At 38.1% G+C, this 18867-nt stretch overlaps 1 protein-coding gene across 4 annotated transcripts; it reads left to right on the plus strand.

The window, feature by feature from the left end:
- The first annotated feature begins 5371 nt into the window (after nt 1–5371).
- LOC134532034 (DCN1-like protein 3) lies at nt 5372–15510 on the plus strand. 4 transcript variants are annotated; one of them, XM_063368194.1, is made up of 3 exons: nt 5372–5437; nt 11825–11982; nt 13849–15510. In XM_063368194.1, the coding sequence occupies exons 2-3, from the start codon at nt 11901–11903 to the stop codon at nt 14700–14702; spliced, it is 936 nt and encodes a 311-aa protein (XP_063224264.1). In that variant the 5' UTR covers nt 5372–5437; nt 11825–11900; the 3' UTR covers nt 14703–15510. The 4 variants fall into 4 exon arrangements, with proteins under 4 accessions (XP_063224264.1, XP_063224237.1, XP_063224247.1 ...); XM_063368167.1 differs by having other exon boundaries at nt 5374–5623; XM_063368177.1 differs by having other exon boundaries at nt 5399–5764.
- Nucleotides 15511–18867: the final 3357 nt, after the last annotated feature.

Raw genomic sequence — 18867 nt, forward strand, 5'->3', positions numbered from 1 at the left:
AACGTCTGCGAGTCTGTGTAGTGCCAGCGTATTTTGTCAAGTGTAATTGTGTAACTTGTGCCCATCCACACTATGTGAGATGCGGAATTAAAAACCAGCACCTAAATACCGTTTTCTTTATTTCGTAGACGCCTCCTGAACAATTAGTAAACAGTCCTCTACACTGTTTTGGGCCAGTGCATATTAGAAGCAGGGACTCCCTCCCACCATCAACAGCCGTCGATCCTAGTGGAACACGCAGGGGCAAAAACCCACGACCACCTCGGTTAATCTTCGAATTAACCTGGCGCCCGCCGGAGATTTCCTTTAGAGCCACTGAAAACCACTAGGACCGCCCCGGGTCTCGATCACGAGACCGCGGTTGACGGCAAAACTAAAACTTTTTATATTTTTAATTTTTATTAGAATAATGTTGATTCTGGCGCGTTTTCGTCATAATGCTGGCCGTCACCATCTTCCCGCGCTCCGTAAACTTCCGCGGGAGATAAAGCCCTCCTTGGCCGGGTCGCCAGGAAGTGGCAGTCGCAGTCAAACACTCATCAGGGCCGGCAGCCCTGCGAGCGTGGAGCATTTTTTTTGGCGCCAAAACCGACATGTAGTGTTCAATAGGTAAATTTTCTTAATGAGTTTTCATCCGTTCCACGGCTGGCCCAAACCGACCGTGCGATATTTTTTCGCGGTTCATAAATAATTCTTTGGCTCCAGGGAGTAAGAGTATAAGTCAAAATATTGAATTTTTTTTTTTTTCGGATATTAGTATTTTTTAAGTAGCCGACTATGTGTGTCTAAGAGTATAAGTCTCTACTGTACTTTGTTTCCAGTGTAATAACGATTTGAACCTAACAGTCCAAGAGAAATAAAGTTCATTATGTTGGGTGTAAGAGTACAAGTCAACTTATACTGTTACACCCAAGTCAAAATTATGTTGGGTGTAAGAGTACAAGTCAACTTATACTGTTACACCCAAGTCAAAATTATGTTGGTACTGTTGCTTGTTTACTGACTTATACTATTGGGAACAACTTCTCCCAGCTGTTGGTTGTGGTTAGAATTTAACTTATAAAGTTATAACAATAGTAGAAGATTCTGCGTTATTTTTCACTATTCCTCTGATTTTTACATTATAATGTATAGTGTGTAGGAGAAATAATGTATAGCAGAGGAAAAAAACTTGTTGAACTTGTAAAAACGAAAATAGCTAAAGAGAATACCTCCAGTTTAAATGCAGGTAAGTGCTAATTAAATTTAGTGTGGTACTCCATTTATGTCTGTAACTGCAGTAAAATCTTTTGCATTATTACTTTTGTCTTTTATTTTATTTCAGATGTGATTGAAAATGTGAAAGACATACCTGTTGTAACAAACGACCGAATTGAGGTTAGGGACGATATAGATGAGAAAGGAACTGTGAATATCGCGGAATACTGGTCAGGTAAGGACAAAAGTTATGTTGCTTTTATAGTGCAGTTATTCTCATGTTATGATAGTGCCCATATTTTATTTGTTTATTTATTGCAGAAAGAAAAACAAACGAGGACGATCATGTCTTTGTTCAAGATACTAGGAACACAATTTCGAATGGTATGGATGAAGAAATTTCTAATGTGACTGAAGAACAACTCGTTAATGTTGATGGCACACAGCTACCAAACACCTCATCATACAATTGGGAACTTGATGAAGTTTTATTTGAAGTTGTTGTTGAGGACACAGGCCTTGCAAGTAAGTTACATAGTATGAGTTGGCATGTAAGCGTAGATGTAAAACTATTATTATATTGTAGTCTTTGGCTTTATTGTGTGGTTATACTTACATCATTATTTTTATGTGTAGGTAATAATGAAGATGGAAGTTTGACAGTGCTCCAACCAATGGTTATTGAAGACATTGCAGATGCAAATAACAGAAATAAAGAAAATGAACCACATTATGAACAGAGTGAATTTTCCTATGATGTTGTTGATGAGGACAGAGGCCTTGAAAATACGCGGAACACATGGGCAGGTAAGAGAGTTGATACAAAACTAATCATTCTTTTAAAAGTCATTGGCATTATTGTGTGCTTGTAGCTAAAATAATTGTTTTACTTATAGGTAATAATGGAGATGGAAGTTTGACAGTGCTCCATCCAATGGTTACTGAAGACATTGCAGAAGTAAATATTGATAATGGAGAAATTGATCCAGATTATGAACCGATAGAAGAGAAAAGCTCAAGTGAAGATGATGTTTCCGTTAATGTTCCTCGCCAGAGGAAGGCTGGTCTCGGAGAAAAAGAAGACAATACACAAACAATTGAAGCTGAAGTGAAAAAATGTAGGTTTTCAAGAGCAAGAAAAAGAGAAAAGTGTGTAAACCGTAACAGAGGGGTGTCATACACAACTTTAAGCGGTAAAGTTGTCAAAGCTAGAGTAATGAAACCTCTTAGAGACTGTCGAGCAGAATGTAGAAAGAGACTTCCTGAAGACATAAGAGAAAGTATTTTTAAAGAATATTGGTCTCTTGGTAGTAGAGACAGGAGAGTAGCATATGTTGCCAGCCTTGTTGATACTATGGAAACCAAAACATCAAGAAAAAGAGCTTACAATCCTGATAAAGAGAAATTTAGAATGGTTACACATACGTTTCATTTTAAGATAAATGGGAAAAGAGAAAAAGTTTGTAGGGGATGTTTTATGAACACATTAGATGAGACACAAATGTTTGTAACTCTTGCAATCACCAACAGAAGTACCTCTACATCTGGTATCACACAGCAGGACAACAGGGGAAAAACATCACCTGGTAATGCAATTTCTGATGAACGACTGGATGAGGTTCGAAGGCATATACAATCATTCCCTTCTTACGAATCTCATTACACGCGAAGAACAAACAACAAGAAGTATCTTCCTTCTTTTCTGGATTTGAATACTATGTTCTCATTTTACAAAGAATCAACTTCTAATCCTGTGGGGCGTACTGTATATACTAGGGAGTTTAAGTCCTTGGGACTAGCCTTTAAAGCACCAAAAGTAGACACTTGTCATAGGTGTGACACATTACAAATGAAAGTGAAGCTAGCGAGTGGTGCAGAAGAAGAAGATATAAAACAGGAAATATCTGTGCATCATGCAGAAGCTGATAAAGCATACCTACAGAAAGATCTCGACAAGAAAACTGCTAAAGATGATCCTAGCAAAAGGTGTTTTACGTTCGACTTACAACAATGTTTGCCCACACCTTTTGTTCAGTCGTCTGTGTCTTTTTACAAAAGACAGCTCTGGACGTATAATTTAACTATGCACGAAACTAGTAAACCATCTGTTCGTTGTTATATGTGGCATGAAGGCGAAGGTGCTCGTGGAGCAAATCAAGTTGCCACATGTGTATTGAGAGAGCTTTCTGAGTTACCTGAAGATGTAACGCACATTATTTTATATTCAGATACATGTGGCGGCCAGAACCGTAACTCGCATGTAGCAGCAATGTTTCTGTATTTGATGCAACAGAAATGTAATCTTCAGTTGGTGGACCATAAATTTATGGTGAGTGGGCATAGTCATATGGAATGTGACACAGACCATGCACTTATAGAAAAGCAGAAGAAAAAACTGCGCTTCACTGTGTCACACCCCCATGACTGGTACCAGCTTGTCAGAACTGTTGGAAGGAAAAACAAATTTGAAGTTGTAGAACTTAATCATCAGGACTTCCTCAATTTTGCTGAGCTGTACAAAACTAGTCTCTTTCTTAGAAAGAAGGATAGTTCAGGAGAACCCTTCAAGTGGACTGAGATGAGATGGCTCAGATACACTCAAGAACGACGAGTGATTCAATTTAAGAACACACTTGATGAAGACGCACCTTTCAGAGAAATTTGTTTAAAACGACGGAACCGCAGTCCAGATGAGCTGTTACATCCAAAGAAATGTTATAACTCCACACTTGCCATTTCCAAAGAGAAAAAGAAGGATCTCTTGGAGCTGTTGCCATTGATAGACACAGTTTTTCACAGCTTTTATTTAAACTTGAAAACTACTGTGGATGCAAGAGATGTACTTCCTGATATAGAGGAATCCAATGAATGAATATTTTTGCACTTTCCGGAGCTTTACCTTCCAAAGGTTTTTGTAATAAGTATACGAATGTTGTCAATTAATCATTTTCTTAGCAAAAAGTGTCATCTAATTTAAGAAAACCTGCAATATTCTCACCAGTATAAGTCATGTAATTAATGGTCTTAAGAGTACATGTCTTTAAACCTGCAGTGTTCTCACCAGTATAAGTCATGTAAATGATGGGCCCTAACAGTACATGTCATTTATTTAATCTTTAGCAATAAAGAAAGAAATATTGTTGTAAAATGCTAATAAATCATTTACTAAGCATATGTAGCCATTTGGTTTATTTAAAATAATGGAAATTTGATATTGTCACTAATTTAAAATCTTTAAACCTCTCTCCTGAAAAATAGAAGTTTTTGACTTATACTATTACTCCCTGGAGCAATAGAATTGACTGTGGCTCAGACATGAGCATTTTCCTGTGTTACCTACGTAATTTCTCTTTGTTAAGGGTACCATGTCAATGGGCCAGTGCTTCACGCCTTAGTAAATCCACTAGGAGTCGGAACTTCGCCCACGCAGGGCCGCTTAGTAGCTAATTAAATGTAACGGTATACGACAGTGCAAACCAGACTCATGTATGTTATTTTGTGAATTTCCCCAATCCAGTTAGAGATCAGCGTGCTATGCTGTGTAGGGCCAATAGTGTATCAATAACCAGGGATCCCTCACACCACGACCACCGCCGCCATTCCTAGCGGGCCATGCAGGGGCATTCGCACCCAACGATCCACCTCGTGGTTAGCCATAGAGTTTGCCTGGCGCCCTCCCGGACACATTTTCAGTAAAAAACCAGCCTTCTCGCTAGGAACCACACCTGACCTCGAACACGAGAACCCGGATGACAGCAATGTCTTAACATAACTATAATACATTGTCTGTTCATATTTACAACTGCCGTCTGGTGACGAGTGGAATGTTGTGCCGCGGATAGGACTGTGACCCGGGTTTTAGTGTAAATAAAGAGGAGGTACGACGTCAAAGTAACATACTATTTAATTATATACTCTACTTTTTACAAAATCCAAATTTAATAAATCATCCAATAAATCATTACAAAAAAAATCATTTGAAAGATGATGGTTAAGTTTACTGTAATGATATAACATGATTTTGGTCAAGAACATATGGCGTCTATCAGCTACGCGCTCTTTCTCTCTCTTTCTCACTTTTTCTCTTTCTCTGTCTCACAAATATAGCTATTCTAGCGCTCGTTCGGCTCTGTATACAACGAAAATGAGGTTACATATATTCCATATTTAGTTCTTACCTCGTGTTTCAAATCTATGACAATATGTGACACATGCTATGAAAACATGAGGAAATGTAGTGGTATTATATTTTTATTTTTGTTGTGAAATTAATTTGTGTGGTAGTTTAACTGTTAAAATTTAGTATTCTGTGTATGTATAAAATGTGTCCTTACATTGCAATCATTTTAATTATATTTAAATTAAACTCTTTGGGTATGCGTGCAAGTAATGAGCACGCAACAGAATGGATTCAGAAACTTGGCAGGTAAACAATGGAACGTAAAGTTTTTAAACAATGGAGCACTAATATTTTAACTGGTTGACAAGATTTTACACAGAAGAACTATAGTTTACTGTTCATAATTGTTAGAATTTTCTAAATTTTATAATGTGCGTTTCTAAGACGGTAAGATAATTAGTTATGCGTTGGTAAAGTAGACAGTTTAGAAATCAGATGACGTATGTTAATGCATATTGTTTTGTATGTAGCACAACGATGAATAAGCCCTCAGGTGTGCAATGACAGTTGCAGAAGAATATTTGGCGTTCATTTTAGTGCATCCATTACATATTTTTGTTTGTACACGTTTATACAAAGATAATGGAAAAGTCATGTTATACCAAAATACAATTATACAATAACAACAATACATTTAAATCAATTAATATTATTTTATTTTTCTACTTTTTCTTTGTATCTGCAGCAAGTGTATCAGTCAGCAGTCTCCACATGTATGGACAAAAGATAAATTGGGAATGAACACAATTTTAATTACATGTTAAATTTTTTATTAGTTATTCAAATATTTTTGGATGGCATAGAATGGCCATTTAAAAAGTTTCTTTTGTTTGTAACTAGTTATAACTCAAGTTATATCTATGCCACGCATCTTGGTGGGTGAAAATCATTGGTGTGAGCCTGCGTCATTGCATTAAGGTGACAGTCTGTTAAAATTTTTGTCAGTGTGTGCTCACAGCCAAACTGTCATGAATGCCTACAATGCACTGTGATTTTTCAAGGACCAAATAGTAGGCGACTGGTGGATTCTTGCTGCATGCAGTCAACAAGTTAAACTTTGATATTTCAGTTTGTCAGTTTAATATAAGTATGTTTCCCACGACTAGCCAATAGCTCTGACTAGAGCTGCGAGTATTGAAACTACACAGATAAGGTCATGCCTGAGTTTAAGCTTTCAGTTACGTACTTGTGACCGTGACGTGTGACTTGTCATTGTAGTGTATTGAAATAGTTCAGACTTTACTACTTTTGGCCTCTGCAGGCGTAAACAAGTTTTAAATATTGATTTTTTTTCTTGTAAATGTTTATGTAATCCCTGCCAACAAATAAATAGAGAAGTGTTTGCACATAATCACCAAATTATGAATTTACTGCAGCCTACATAATTTTCTACCTTGGTTTCATAGGTTACAATCTGTATATGTGTGTTAAGTTTAGTTTATTGCATCTATTAGAACTTTACGACAATTTTTAGAAATCAGAACACTACAGGCATCGCTGTTTTCATGATACTAGCTGCAACCTGATCATGTGGTTCTCCAAAAATCCTTGAGAATACAGCATTGCTGCAAATGTTTTCTAAAATACAGGGATGTGTAATGTCAGAACGTTTCCCATCCTAATTGTTCCCAATTAGGGTGGAAAACAGTCTTGACCCCAACCATAACATCCTGACATGAAACATCTCTGCCTTTTAGAAGACTGTCTTGGCTACACTGTATTCCTGAGCATCTCTGGAGAATCACAGGATCAGTTTGCAGCTAGTATCAAGGAAACGGTAGGGCAGCGACAACAACCAGGGATATTTCTTGTGGAAAACAGTCTCAGCTGCACTATTAAATCACAACTTAATTTGACATCACTTAAGCGAGCACAGTCTACCATAATTAATTTGTCATTAGTTTTATATATTGGGGGCTCCTGGCCCTAGGTTCACGTGTATGGTGTCGGTTTTGGGGTCTGCCGTCTTGTATTGTGACATCATGGCAGCCATCTTGTATTGTGACATGGCAGCCATCTTGGATTACCTTGACTTTGGCCACAATCTTGGATGACCTTGACCCTGCCGGTGATATTGAATGACATTGCCCACAACTATAATCTGGGAATTGAGTGCCCCACTCCTGAACATTGTACTGTTCATTATGGTTGCATCACCATTAAGTGTCCCTTTCCAAAATGTTGCACTTTTCGTTACAATGGCATCAACATCGAGCCCCCTACTCCTGAGTTACATTTTTTCATCTGCTGGAGGCAAACATCTTGGATTCTGATTTCACAGCTGCCATCTTGTTTTCGTCTGCTGTAGGTTGCTATCTGGGGTGACATAATGTTCGCCATCTTTGTTTCCGCTGTTGCTTCTAGAGTGCGCTAGCATTATTCTATCTCATGCACGTAGGGTTGATGTTCCATTACCTACCAATGCTATTAGTGTTATAGATGTATTACATTTAATTTTTTATACAAAATATTTTGTAAGTGAAGTGATTCAAACCATGACAGCTTAGACCTCTGATATGCAAAACATGCCTTAGACCACACTGCCATTCAGACATTTACCAGATTGAGAATTAAATACAATATATGTAAAAATTGCACGTATTCTGACTTATTTGCGCCGAATGTATGTGGAATTGGTATAAATGATCACACTTGGACATCTGCATCACCTAAATTGAAAGTTAATGATATTCCAGCGTTGGTTAAATAGTGACAAGATATTGTACTACAGGAAGAAAATGTTGACAAGTTTCCTAATATGAGTAATGAAGGGATTGACTTTCCTACAGATCAATGTTATAAAAAGTCAATGTTCGGAAAACGATGGAGCCGGATCCTAACATAGTCTGTAAATGAAATCCTACCATATCCATTGATTGTATCCCATCGTTTGTATCCCATCGTTTGTATACTTCCATATCCTATCGTATCCTGTCAATCGTATCCTACCATATCATGTGATCGTATCCTACTGGCATATCTTATTGATCGTATTCTGCAGATTTTATTCTTTTTTATCCTGTGATTGTATCCTACCGATTGTATACTACAGAGTTGAATGTTCGTCCAAATTTGCATCCTTTTCGTCAAATGTCCATATTTAAGTCTGTAGTCAGAACTGAATATTCAATGGTTCAAATCTCTTAGTCTTATAGTAGGTGTAAAACATTAGTCAGGGAATCTTGGTCATACGGTAAGTGTAAAACATGCTTAGTTAGTTTGTCTGTTAGCTTATAATAGATAATATCCGTACCGTAGATCTGACAGTTTGGAGACTTGTTTTGTCTGCTTGAAATAGAACATGTTTGTTTGAAAAATATGACTATCAGTGAAGAAAGCCTGGTGGTTTGGAGAAACTTGGTCTTTATGCGCGATGTTCGTCATGGCTTGTTTGAAAGGCATGCCAGGTATCTAAATTGATGAAGAAGGCCTCATGGTTCGGATACACTTGGCCCAAAAGCGTGGCATTGGTCTTGGCTTTTTCAGAAAACAAGAAAGCCCTTCAAAGACTGACTCTGTTTGGTGGAATTTTTTTTAATTCGCAACCAAAGTCGAGTGACACATCTTGATTCAACTTACATTTGTAGGTATTAACAGTTATTAATGTAAAATCCTGAAATTCACGATACTTATTCAGAATTTTATGTTCATTTCAAATATCACTCGTAAAATGTAATTTAATGCCCAGAAGTACATAAAATTTATGTTAGCAGTGGAAAAAATGAATTACCAAAAAACTGTTAACATCAGTTCAGTAATCCTATTATAACTTTTTTCTATTAATCTTTACAATCTCGGGCTTAGTACCATTAGAAAGAGCACAAAATTTGTTACAAAATGGTAAATATAATCTGTGGATATTTACCTTTTCTCTTTATAAAAGCAAGTTCGTGGTAGGGCTCTGCTTTTACTTGCCAGGGGTCTCCTTCAGGTAGCCAAGGAAGAGGCATCTCTTACATCAGAGAGCTTGTATTTGTTCTCTGACAATATCATCCATTTGTTCAGTTCAAAATATTGTCATTTAGTTCAATTTTTTCTTTTAGTCTATTTAGCTTTAAAAAAAAAAACAACAAAAAAAACTCAATTCTCAGTTGCATAGCTGTGAAACTCAAATAACACCTTAATTACATAATTTAAGCGGTGATAGTTTTCCCGGAATGCAGCCAAAAGTGCCATTTCAAAAAGCAGAATTGAAATAGAGAGTTCTTGAAAGATATTAAATACCTTAACTTGAGAGTAAATTATTCTACATGTACCTGTGTAAACACATTTTCATCAATAAAAATTGCATTGTGTTTCTACCAAACAATAAAAATAAGTACTAAACACATTTGATAGTTAAGATCATACCAAAATATGATGACCACAAAACAATGTACTGCTTATATTTTCATACGCACACCCGCTCTCTCTCGAAAACTTACGTGTTCCGCCGCCTGTCTTAACTTTGCGTTGCCTTGCACTCTGCCTATAATATGTATTTATGTCTCATATGGATAAAATTATTTTTATTTGTAAAACTTGAACAAAATTTATGTGAATATCTACTTTTCAAAATTCATAGTTACTTTTATATTAAATGCAGTGATAAGCACTTCATATCAATTACAAGAAGCCATATCCAGTGAAAAACTGCCGTGAACGCTAGCTTTTTTACTGTTGGTTGCACAGATTTTGCAGAGCGTGACAGTAGGGTGGGGGGTCAATTGGGAAAGGGGGGGGGGGGGGTTATAAATGTGTGCAAGCCTGTAATGGCATGTTCTTTGCTTTGCACACTCATTAAGTGCATTTCTGCATACTTCACTCTCAGTTCAAACAGCTGTTGTGTAGTCACTTCTGGGTGCGCTAGGTGTAAGAATGTACTTCGCATGAATTCAGACATTGCCTTTTTTTTTATGAGGTTATTACGTATATTTATAAATACTTGTGTAAAGTGTTATTGTTCTATTAAAATGAGCTCTTTTATCTTTTAGTCTTTTGATAGTTTGTAATTGGTTCTTAGTTTAGATATTATTTTTAAACAACTATGAATATCACTGCAACTTTCATAAATGTTATGACCTAGGATCTTACTCTATGATGAATTAACTTACTTTGACAGAAATTGAAAATCTCACCTAGGGAAATGAAACTGATATATTCTTACTGTCTGCACATACAGTAGTCATATTGTATATGTGTCTGCCTGTGTTTATATTTGTCATTTTATATCAGTTATCATTATTATGTTATTCTATTGTATTATACAGGTAAAATAACTGTTGCTGCTGTGTCTATATATGTAAAAACTTAAGGTAAAAAGGGCTGGTATTGTCTGTTTCAAATCAATAAAGAAAAAGAATTTTTGAAAAATGTGTTACATGGAGTTCTGATAATCCGAACCCCGTTAATTTGAAAATCCGGCTTATCAGAATGAGGTTCATTAGGAATATAATACATTTTTTAGAATTATTTATGTCATCTTGACCCTATTGTTAACATGTGTAGTTAATTCTTGTTTGTAAAAGTGTTACAGGCTGTGTTACATGATAATGTTTATGTTTTATGGCAATTATTTGACTGATCCGAAAATATTTTAATCCAAACAGGTTTCGGCCCCAATTAGTTTAGATTAGTGGGACTTCACTGTAACAACACTGCATGATCTTGAATAAATAAAAAAAATTGCTTGTCTGTAAAGTTGGTTTACAGACGATAGTTTAACGCAACGTCATAACAAAACATTGATGAAATTATTGCATACTTTTATGAATAAAATTGAATCATTTCTATTTTGATAATTAAAGAATAAATACTTGAAATTATACTTGTAATCAGATATTTAAAATGCAAGAATAATTAACCTTTATTGCCGAAATTGTTGTTGTAATAAGCAATGAAAACCACATTAACTTTTCACTTCACTTTATAAACAGTCGACGAAACAGTTCACGTCTAGATGACTTGTAACTAATTTTAAAAACTGGCATTCAGCTATACAGTTTAAATATAATTATGAAAAAGTTTTCATATAAATTAACTGTAATCAAATATCTATCATAAATTATATGATTCACCATAATTCACAGCGTAACGGAACAATGTGCGTAATGGGACACTTTTTCGTGCGTGCAGCCGGCGTTCATCGATTTATAGATGTCACGTCAAAAGCACTACTTCATTCAAATTCATTTCTCTCGCAAAGTGCATTTCCCTTGCATATCTCCGTGGTGACGTGCGACGCGTCATTATGCCCCGGTCGGCTTGGGAAGCCGGAGTCTTGTTGCAACAGACAGCGCGCTAGACGCTGCTGAATGCCGGACTGTATCTCTCATGTGTCGTACACACTGTCCTAGAGGCCGGGACTTGCGACTGCTGACCGAATGATTTGGAAATGTAAACTGCAACATGCTGTGGTGGACTGTTCACGCCAAGTTGTGGTGAGAAAAGTGGTTTGTGGTTGTGCAGGATACAGAAGTAACAAAGGAGCATCTCTACCCGGCCTCTTAATGAAGTTCAAGGGGAGAGCAGACAGAAGCAACCAATGGGAAACTGTTTTTCTTGCTTCAAAGTCCCTCCGCCGGCAGACTTGTCCAACAATTCTTCCTTGGACAAGGGCAAGGACGGTGAGTGCCAGCGATGTTATATACTGGTTCGACACGATTGCCAATTGCAGTTAAACTCATTCGTGGACAGGATCTTTATTTCAGTGCTGTTGGTCTTTCGTAACCAATTAAAATAACGTGTCTTAAAAACAAAATTAAGAAACATATTAATGATATTAATAGAATAGAAAGTATACCAAAAAAAATTAAATCATCTGATTTGCTCTTAAGATATTTCCCATTCCCTCATTAACTTCACTAGCTGACCATAGAACTTAACTTTATTCTCTTATTGTTCAGAATTGCTATAGTTCTAAAATTAAATGTACCTTCCTCCTAAATAACACTGGTCTGAACGTTCCACAATTTAATAGTCGCCTCCCGCCAGCTTTCTGTACTCTCCATAATAATAATGATGATCTAATTTTAATTTCAAACTACCATAAATTAAACATGTAATCCTCTCTTTATTATGTAATTCATGATATTTAATCTAATTTGTAGAATAATGTATTTCATATTTACTAGTACATATTTCTAGTATGTCTTGCAGTTAATTAAAATTTTTCATTATATAAACACATTTCCTAATTCAATGTTTTGTTGATTATCTCATTGTTTTTATAACAACTTTGATGTTTTGTACCTTTATTCTGTTTTTTTTTTGTGTTATTTGTGATTGTGTCTGTCAGTTTTGTTGTTTTGTTTAGATCTCTGGCGCTGTATGGTGCACTCCCCCACTGTATGTAGGCCTTGTGTGTATCTGCCTACCTGTCATGGTTTCCCCTCAGATAGTGCTTAACTACTGTAGGTGCCAACAGTTGTGGGGTGCCCATATAGCGGCATGAGTTACTACTGTCCTCGTAATATATACCACCCAAGTCCTTGGCTGTTGGTGGGCATCTAACAAATTAAAAAAAAAAAAAAAAAAAAACATCTTTAGTTTTTTAAAGCTAATGTATTTACACCTCTTTGATATCTTTAAAAATTGGTTGTCTGTAAAGTCGGTATATACGGACGATAGTTTAACATGACATCATAACAAAACATTGATGAAATGATTGCATAGTTTTATGAATAAAATTGAATCATTTTTATTTTAATAATAAAAGAATACATACTCGAAATTATACTAGTAATCAGATTTTTAAAATGCAAGAATAATTAACCTTTATTGCCGAAATTGTTGTTGTAATAAGCAATGAAAACCACATTAACTTTTCACTTCACTTTATAAACAGTCAACGAAACAGTTCATGTGTAGATGACTTGTAATTAATTTTAAAAACTGGCATTTAGCTATAAATTTTAAATATAATTATGAACAAGTTTTCATATAAATAAGCTGTCATCAAATATCTATCATCAATTATATGAATCACCATAATTTTTTAGTCATTATTACTGCACTCCAGCGTAACGGAACAATGAGTGTAACGGGACACAGCGTAACAGAACAATGAGCGTAACGGGACACAGCGTAATAGAACAATGTGCCTAACGGGACACTTTCGTGCGTGCAGCCGGCGTTCATTGATTTATTAGACGTCACATCAAAAAGATCTTAATTAAATTTAATAAGGGTCCTTAAATTTCACTAAAACTGAGTGCTAGCAAGTAATCCGCTTTGCCAAACTCAAGAAAAGTTGTTTTCAGTTATTAGTATACAGAATATCAAACCATGTAGGCATGTTATTGCGATATTTAATTAAATAATGTGTTTTTGCTAATAATTTTTGTATTAATTTAGGGCAGTAACTTTTGTACCTTAAAAAATGTAGACAAAGATTCTATTTCAGCTCTAACATTTTTCTGTCTCATAATGTACAAATGTACATTCAACACCTGATTGTACATAAGTAACAGTACTCTATGAAACTGTTGTAGAGAGGGAGCTGGTGAATGTGATCGGCTCCCTGGAGGAACCGCTCCACTTGCCGCTGACTGCGGGGGAGCAGCAGGCCAACGGGAACAGGAACTCGGTAGCGGGCGTGGGCGACAGCGACACCTTGCCCCGGGAGAAGCTGACGCGCCCCTTCTACGGCCGCCTGCCGCCCCTGGGGCGCTCCGCCGGCGGCGGCGAGGCCAAGGGCAAGGAGGCGTCCGACGCGAAGCTCAACGCCCTGTTCGAGCACTACCGGGACGCCGGCGAGGACGCCATGCTGGCCGACGGCATCGAGAGGTTCTGCGCCGACCTGGCCCTCTCGCCCGACGAGTTCAGAGTGCTGGTGCTGGCGTGGAAGTTCGACGCCCAGCAGATGTGCCGCTTCTCCAGGTCCGAGTTCGTGGGCGGCTGCCGGGCCCTGCGGGCGGACACGCTCCGCGGCATCCAGTCGCGGCTGCCCGAGCTGGTGGCGGAGGTGGCCGGGAGCCCGGACCTGTTCAAGGACCTGTACCGCTTCACGTTCCGCTTCGGCCTGGACTCGGAGTGCGGCCAGCGCATCCTGCCGGCCGAGATGGCCGTCTGCCTCTGGAGGCTGGTGTTCTCGGTGCGGGAGCCGGCCGTGCTGTCGCGCTGGCTCTTCTTCCTGGAGACCCACCCCCACGTCAAGGGCATCCCGCGCGACACCTGGAACATGTTCCTCAACTTCTGCGAGGCCGTGGACGAGGACTTGAGCTTGTACGACGACACGGCGGCGTGGCCCAGTCTGTTCGACGACTTTGTGGAGTTTGAGAACGACCAAGCAAACCAGAATATTTCTAAAGACAGAGACGAACTAATCAAACAAGACTGTGAGTGAATGTTTTGCTGCGAAATTGTGAAATATATGAATGGTTAAAAAGTATTTTTGTGAGTTACATCAAAGACTGATGTTTATATTTAAAAAAATAATAATAATATTTTTTACAACATAAGGTAAATTGGGTTTTGTTTTGAAAAATAACTTAAAATAAACATACTGGTTTTCTAATCAACCTATATACTTGATAGCAAAATGTTATTTCAAATGTTGTTTCTGAAGAAAATACTGTTTTATGTTTAATTTTTGATCTTCATCCTTACTGAGCATGAAGTGTAAGCCAATCATGTTAACTTTATGTTGGATTATTTGTCAGAAATTGGAGGAAAATGTGATATATAAAATATTATTGTGTTCAGTTATCAGGGCAAAAATGTATAAACAGACCATCTTTCTCAAGAGAAAGACTGAATTGTGATTTTTATAGGTGTCAGCCTTTGTACATTGATTGATGTTTCGTCAGACATAATTCTTGGAAAAAAAGGTGCCTCGTAGAGAAATTTATTTATGTTGTAATATTTTCTATGCTGAAAGTGAGCGGGAACATTGGCAGTGTTATGATGTTATTGATTTTTGTTCTCATTAAGTTAGCTGCAAATTTTTAAGGCTTTGTAAATAAATTATATTATTTAGTTGTGGGATATTTCATATCAAGTGAATGTTCAGTGTTTGCTTGTAATATAAACAATGAATATTTTTGTTATTTTGGTAGCGGGGCATACAGTGCTCCCAGTTGCATATCTGCATGTTGGAATCTCGTGTGTCTTAACAATTTACTATATCTGTTAATAAACTGTAAAGTCAGTGATTGGTGAGAGTAAGCTATGTGTATCCTCCTCTTCCAAACAGCCAAGCAGTAACATTCATTGTAACGTGTACTAGTCGCTGCTGTTATACAAGAAAACTTTAAATTGGCACTCTTGTGTATTGTATATCATGAACACGTATTTTTGGGTTCAATTTTCTGTGCAGTCATTACGTGCTGTGGTTTTTGGAGGAGTCAACCCCCTTTTTGGCATACAATCCATGTTTAGCTGATGAGTAGTATGCACAAACTTTTCACTTTATTATATTGTAATGGGTGGAGTTAAAAAATTGAAAATCTAAGCGAAATTGTTCAATAATAAATTAATAGTTCTTGCGTCAACTTCTTACTTGGAGCAAAATGGAACTCAAGAGCATTCAGTAACTTATTCATCTTGCATCATCAGTACAGTGTGTTAAAACTTATTTATTATTATTTTTCAATCATTTAGAAGATTGTTTCCCGCCACACTATTTTATTCACATACCTACTTCTGTAAATCACTTAAAGGCATCCTTAGTTTTGGTTCAAACATTGTTTACATATGTTCCTATGACATTTGTTATGTCTGTTTGACATAATTTTTTAATTTCAGGTCCGGTTCTTGTTGACAAAGTTTTGAAATTGGCGCAGTGTGATAGGCCACAGTTTCAGTGGCGCGGCGTTCAAAGATAAAATTGGTTGAATCTGTGAGCGTCGCAGCCCGTTGCATTGTAGGAATTTGGAAGGTTCCTAAAAGTACAGTAGCTCTGGTGCCTAGCTGTTAGCATCCTTTACAAAACACAATTGACGTCAAGCACAGTGTGCCTTGCCCGCTTTTTCAAACTTCCTGCCAACATGTGCGCGTGTACATGTGCAAGAGGGGCGCACAGAGTCTGTGCCATGTACCCTCATTATTAATTAGGTTAATATGTAATTGTCATTTTTCACTTTTATCTTAACCTCCCGTGCATGTTTTCAGACTAGCATGTAAGGACGGAACAGTGCCATGCGCAACCCTTTTGGAAAGCACCCTCACGTGGGCTATTTAAATTTGAACTTGAATAACAAATAAGTAATTATAAAAATAACATTAATACAGCTTAAATACTTGCAAATAATAATCATTATTATTATAGGCTAAAATAGTTGTCATGCTATCTGTTCCTTCACATAATGGTTTCAAAACCTAACTGTAATTACGAAGCTTCATGTTGCCATTGTTCTCTTTCTCAAAAAATCAGTGCCACCCAACCGTGAGTACTCTGTCTATCGACCAAGTGTACCCCTGTATTGGGATGGGCATGTGGGACGTCCAAAGAGCCCACCTACAATCACCGTCCGATTAAGTACTAGTGTGCTTGCTGCTGAGAGCAGGCTGGAAGGTAGGTTTCAATGCCGTGTTGGGAGATCAGAGCTTCGCTACCCACACTGTCCACGTCACGACCCAGGGGCAGTGTTTAAGCCGGGTCCACGTGGTGGCGCCCAAGAACATCACCAGTCCGCGACCTAATTAATTACATTAATTCCCAGTGATGACAGAATTGTCTGTTAAGTGTATTTTCAGCAAAAAGTGTGTCCAGTGAAGTAAGTGCTGAACCGTACTGTAGAGAGTTTGTAAGAGAAAAACAAACTATTGATGTTTTCCGGACATTTATATGCGTGGTCAAGCATCCTGCGGCTGACCATTTTTGATTTTTTAAAGGACTGTGCAAAAATGAGGTGATGCCAACATGTTTTTTAGCTGCTTATTGCATGTCCAGCAGCAAATAAACAATTAGTATGCCTCATAGAAACAGCCAATTTCTAGTCTGAAAACTGTATTTAAATGGAAACATTAATACACCACCTTAGTAAGCGTTACAAACGTAAAGGTGTGTGTTGCCGGAGTAGGCTAGCCCTGTACAATAGTGTGATGATAACTTTACATTTTGAATCAAACAAAATTGAGCCATTTTCTTTGCCATAAACAATATTTTTGGAACTTTTTAACTGTTGCAGTCTAGTGCACATTGTACTGGCACCTATATCTAGCTTTTGAAAGGTTATCTTATGCTTTTCCTTCATTAACTGGCTCTCAGTTTTCCTAGAACTTCTGTTCACACAACCATATGCAACACACGATGCCATAATTTATTAATATATCATGCTTTATAGATTGTCACACTGGTTCAAAATCACACATTCTACTTCTAAAACTGCCGCACACGGCCTCTGTGGAAGGCCCGGGAAGTACCTGATGGGTGCTACGGGCATCGTAGTGCTACTGTTTTCTGGGGGGGGGGGGGGGGGGGCAGGCTAGTGAGACACTAGGCAGTTGATGGTGGGTCGTAGGTACTCTGCCCTCGCGTGCCCTGCCAGGTACGCGGCTTGAAGTCTACCCTGAAATCCACTTGGCCGTGTGGAGGACGGGGGTGGCGCGAAATAACTGTACGTGACACCGGTTACGTTGATTTACGTTTATGTTAATGCTCTATGCGGCGTCTGACGTTACTTACAGAACAAAACACGACACTAATATCACACAATGAACTCGCCGCGGCAGTCTCGCGGGACGCGGTTAGGAATGTTCTGGAGACAGCCAGTACCGAAAGTCTTAGGGTGGCTCAGTGAGCGTGACCTTAAATTACACTTGTGATCGCAGCCGGCAGGCGTATGCGCGGCGGTTTATGAAAAGCGTGTTGGCTGGAGTCGGACAGTGCCGTACGTAGCGTGGCCCGCGACGCGGTGCGGAACCACTAAGGCGGTCGGGATAAGCCTGGGCCCGCAAAATACACGCAAGTAGACGTGAGCAGCGATGAAATAAAAGAAAAGGTTTAGGTATTGAAATGACTGCAGAATGACCGGTCGGTGGAACAAAGTGAAAGGCTGCTCACGGACACACATCTTGACCCGGCGTGGAGTGGTTGGAGACTGCCGAACATGGCCGCTTCGCAAGGGAGGGAAACTGTGAGTCGGCACCAAAAAACTATATTAACTTAATTTACTCTGTTATAATTTAAAACACTTTCCAGGTGCCCAATTAAAAGGTAGCACCTGGTAATTGGGTGCTTAAGGCTTAACAATGGTATTAATGTATTTAATTATTTAAATTGTGACATCAAGTTGGCGACTGTAAATTTACTAACATATTGTCCCACTGTGAATTGTTTTAGAGGGATTTCTCCTAGTCTGACTCGATCATAGTCACGGGCACTTTAATTAAGGTCAGTGGCAGCGGTGAATGTTAATGAGGTTTGTTATCTGCTCCATACGAGCACCGCACGCACGGAGTGGCTACGACGCACTTGTTTCATGTCGGGTAATTAGTAATTTTGTCCTAATGACTTTTCCCTTAATTGTTTTATGAGTTCGAGCCCCCGGGGTTCCGTGCCCTTAAGT

This window comes from Bacillus rossius, chromosome 1 (genome assembly GCF_032445375.1).
Source record: "Bacillus rossius redtenbacheri isolate Brsri chromosome 1, Brsri_v3, whole genome shotgun sequence".
Taxonomy (NCBI): domain Eukaryota; kingdom Metazoa; phylum Arthropoda; class Insecta; order Phasmatodea; family Bacillidae; genus Bacillus; species Bacillus rossius.

What these genes read in the sequence shown, in the direction of transcription:
- LOC134532034 (XM_063368194.1), top strand. Translation starts at nt 11,901, where the DNA reads ATGGGAAACTGTTTTTCTTGCTTCAAAGTCCCTCCGCCGGCAGACTTG. An exon ending in CTTGGACAAGGGCAAGGACG is followed by an intron (nt 11,983 to 13,848) that starts GTGAGTGCCAGC and finishes AAACTGTTGTAG; the next exon opens with AGAGGGAGCTGGTGAATGTG.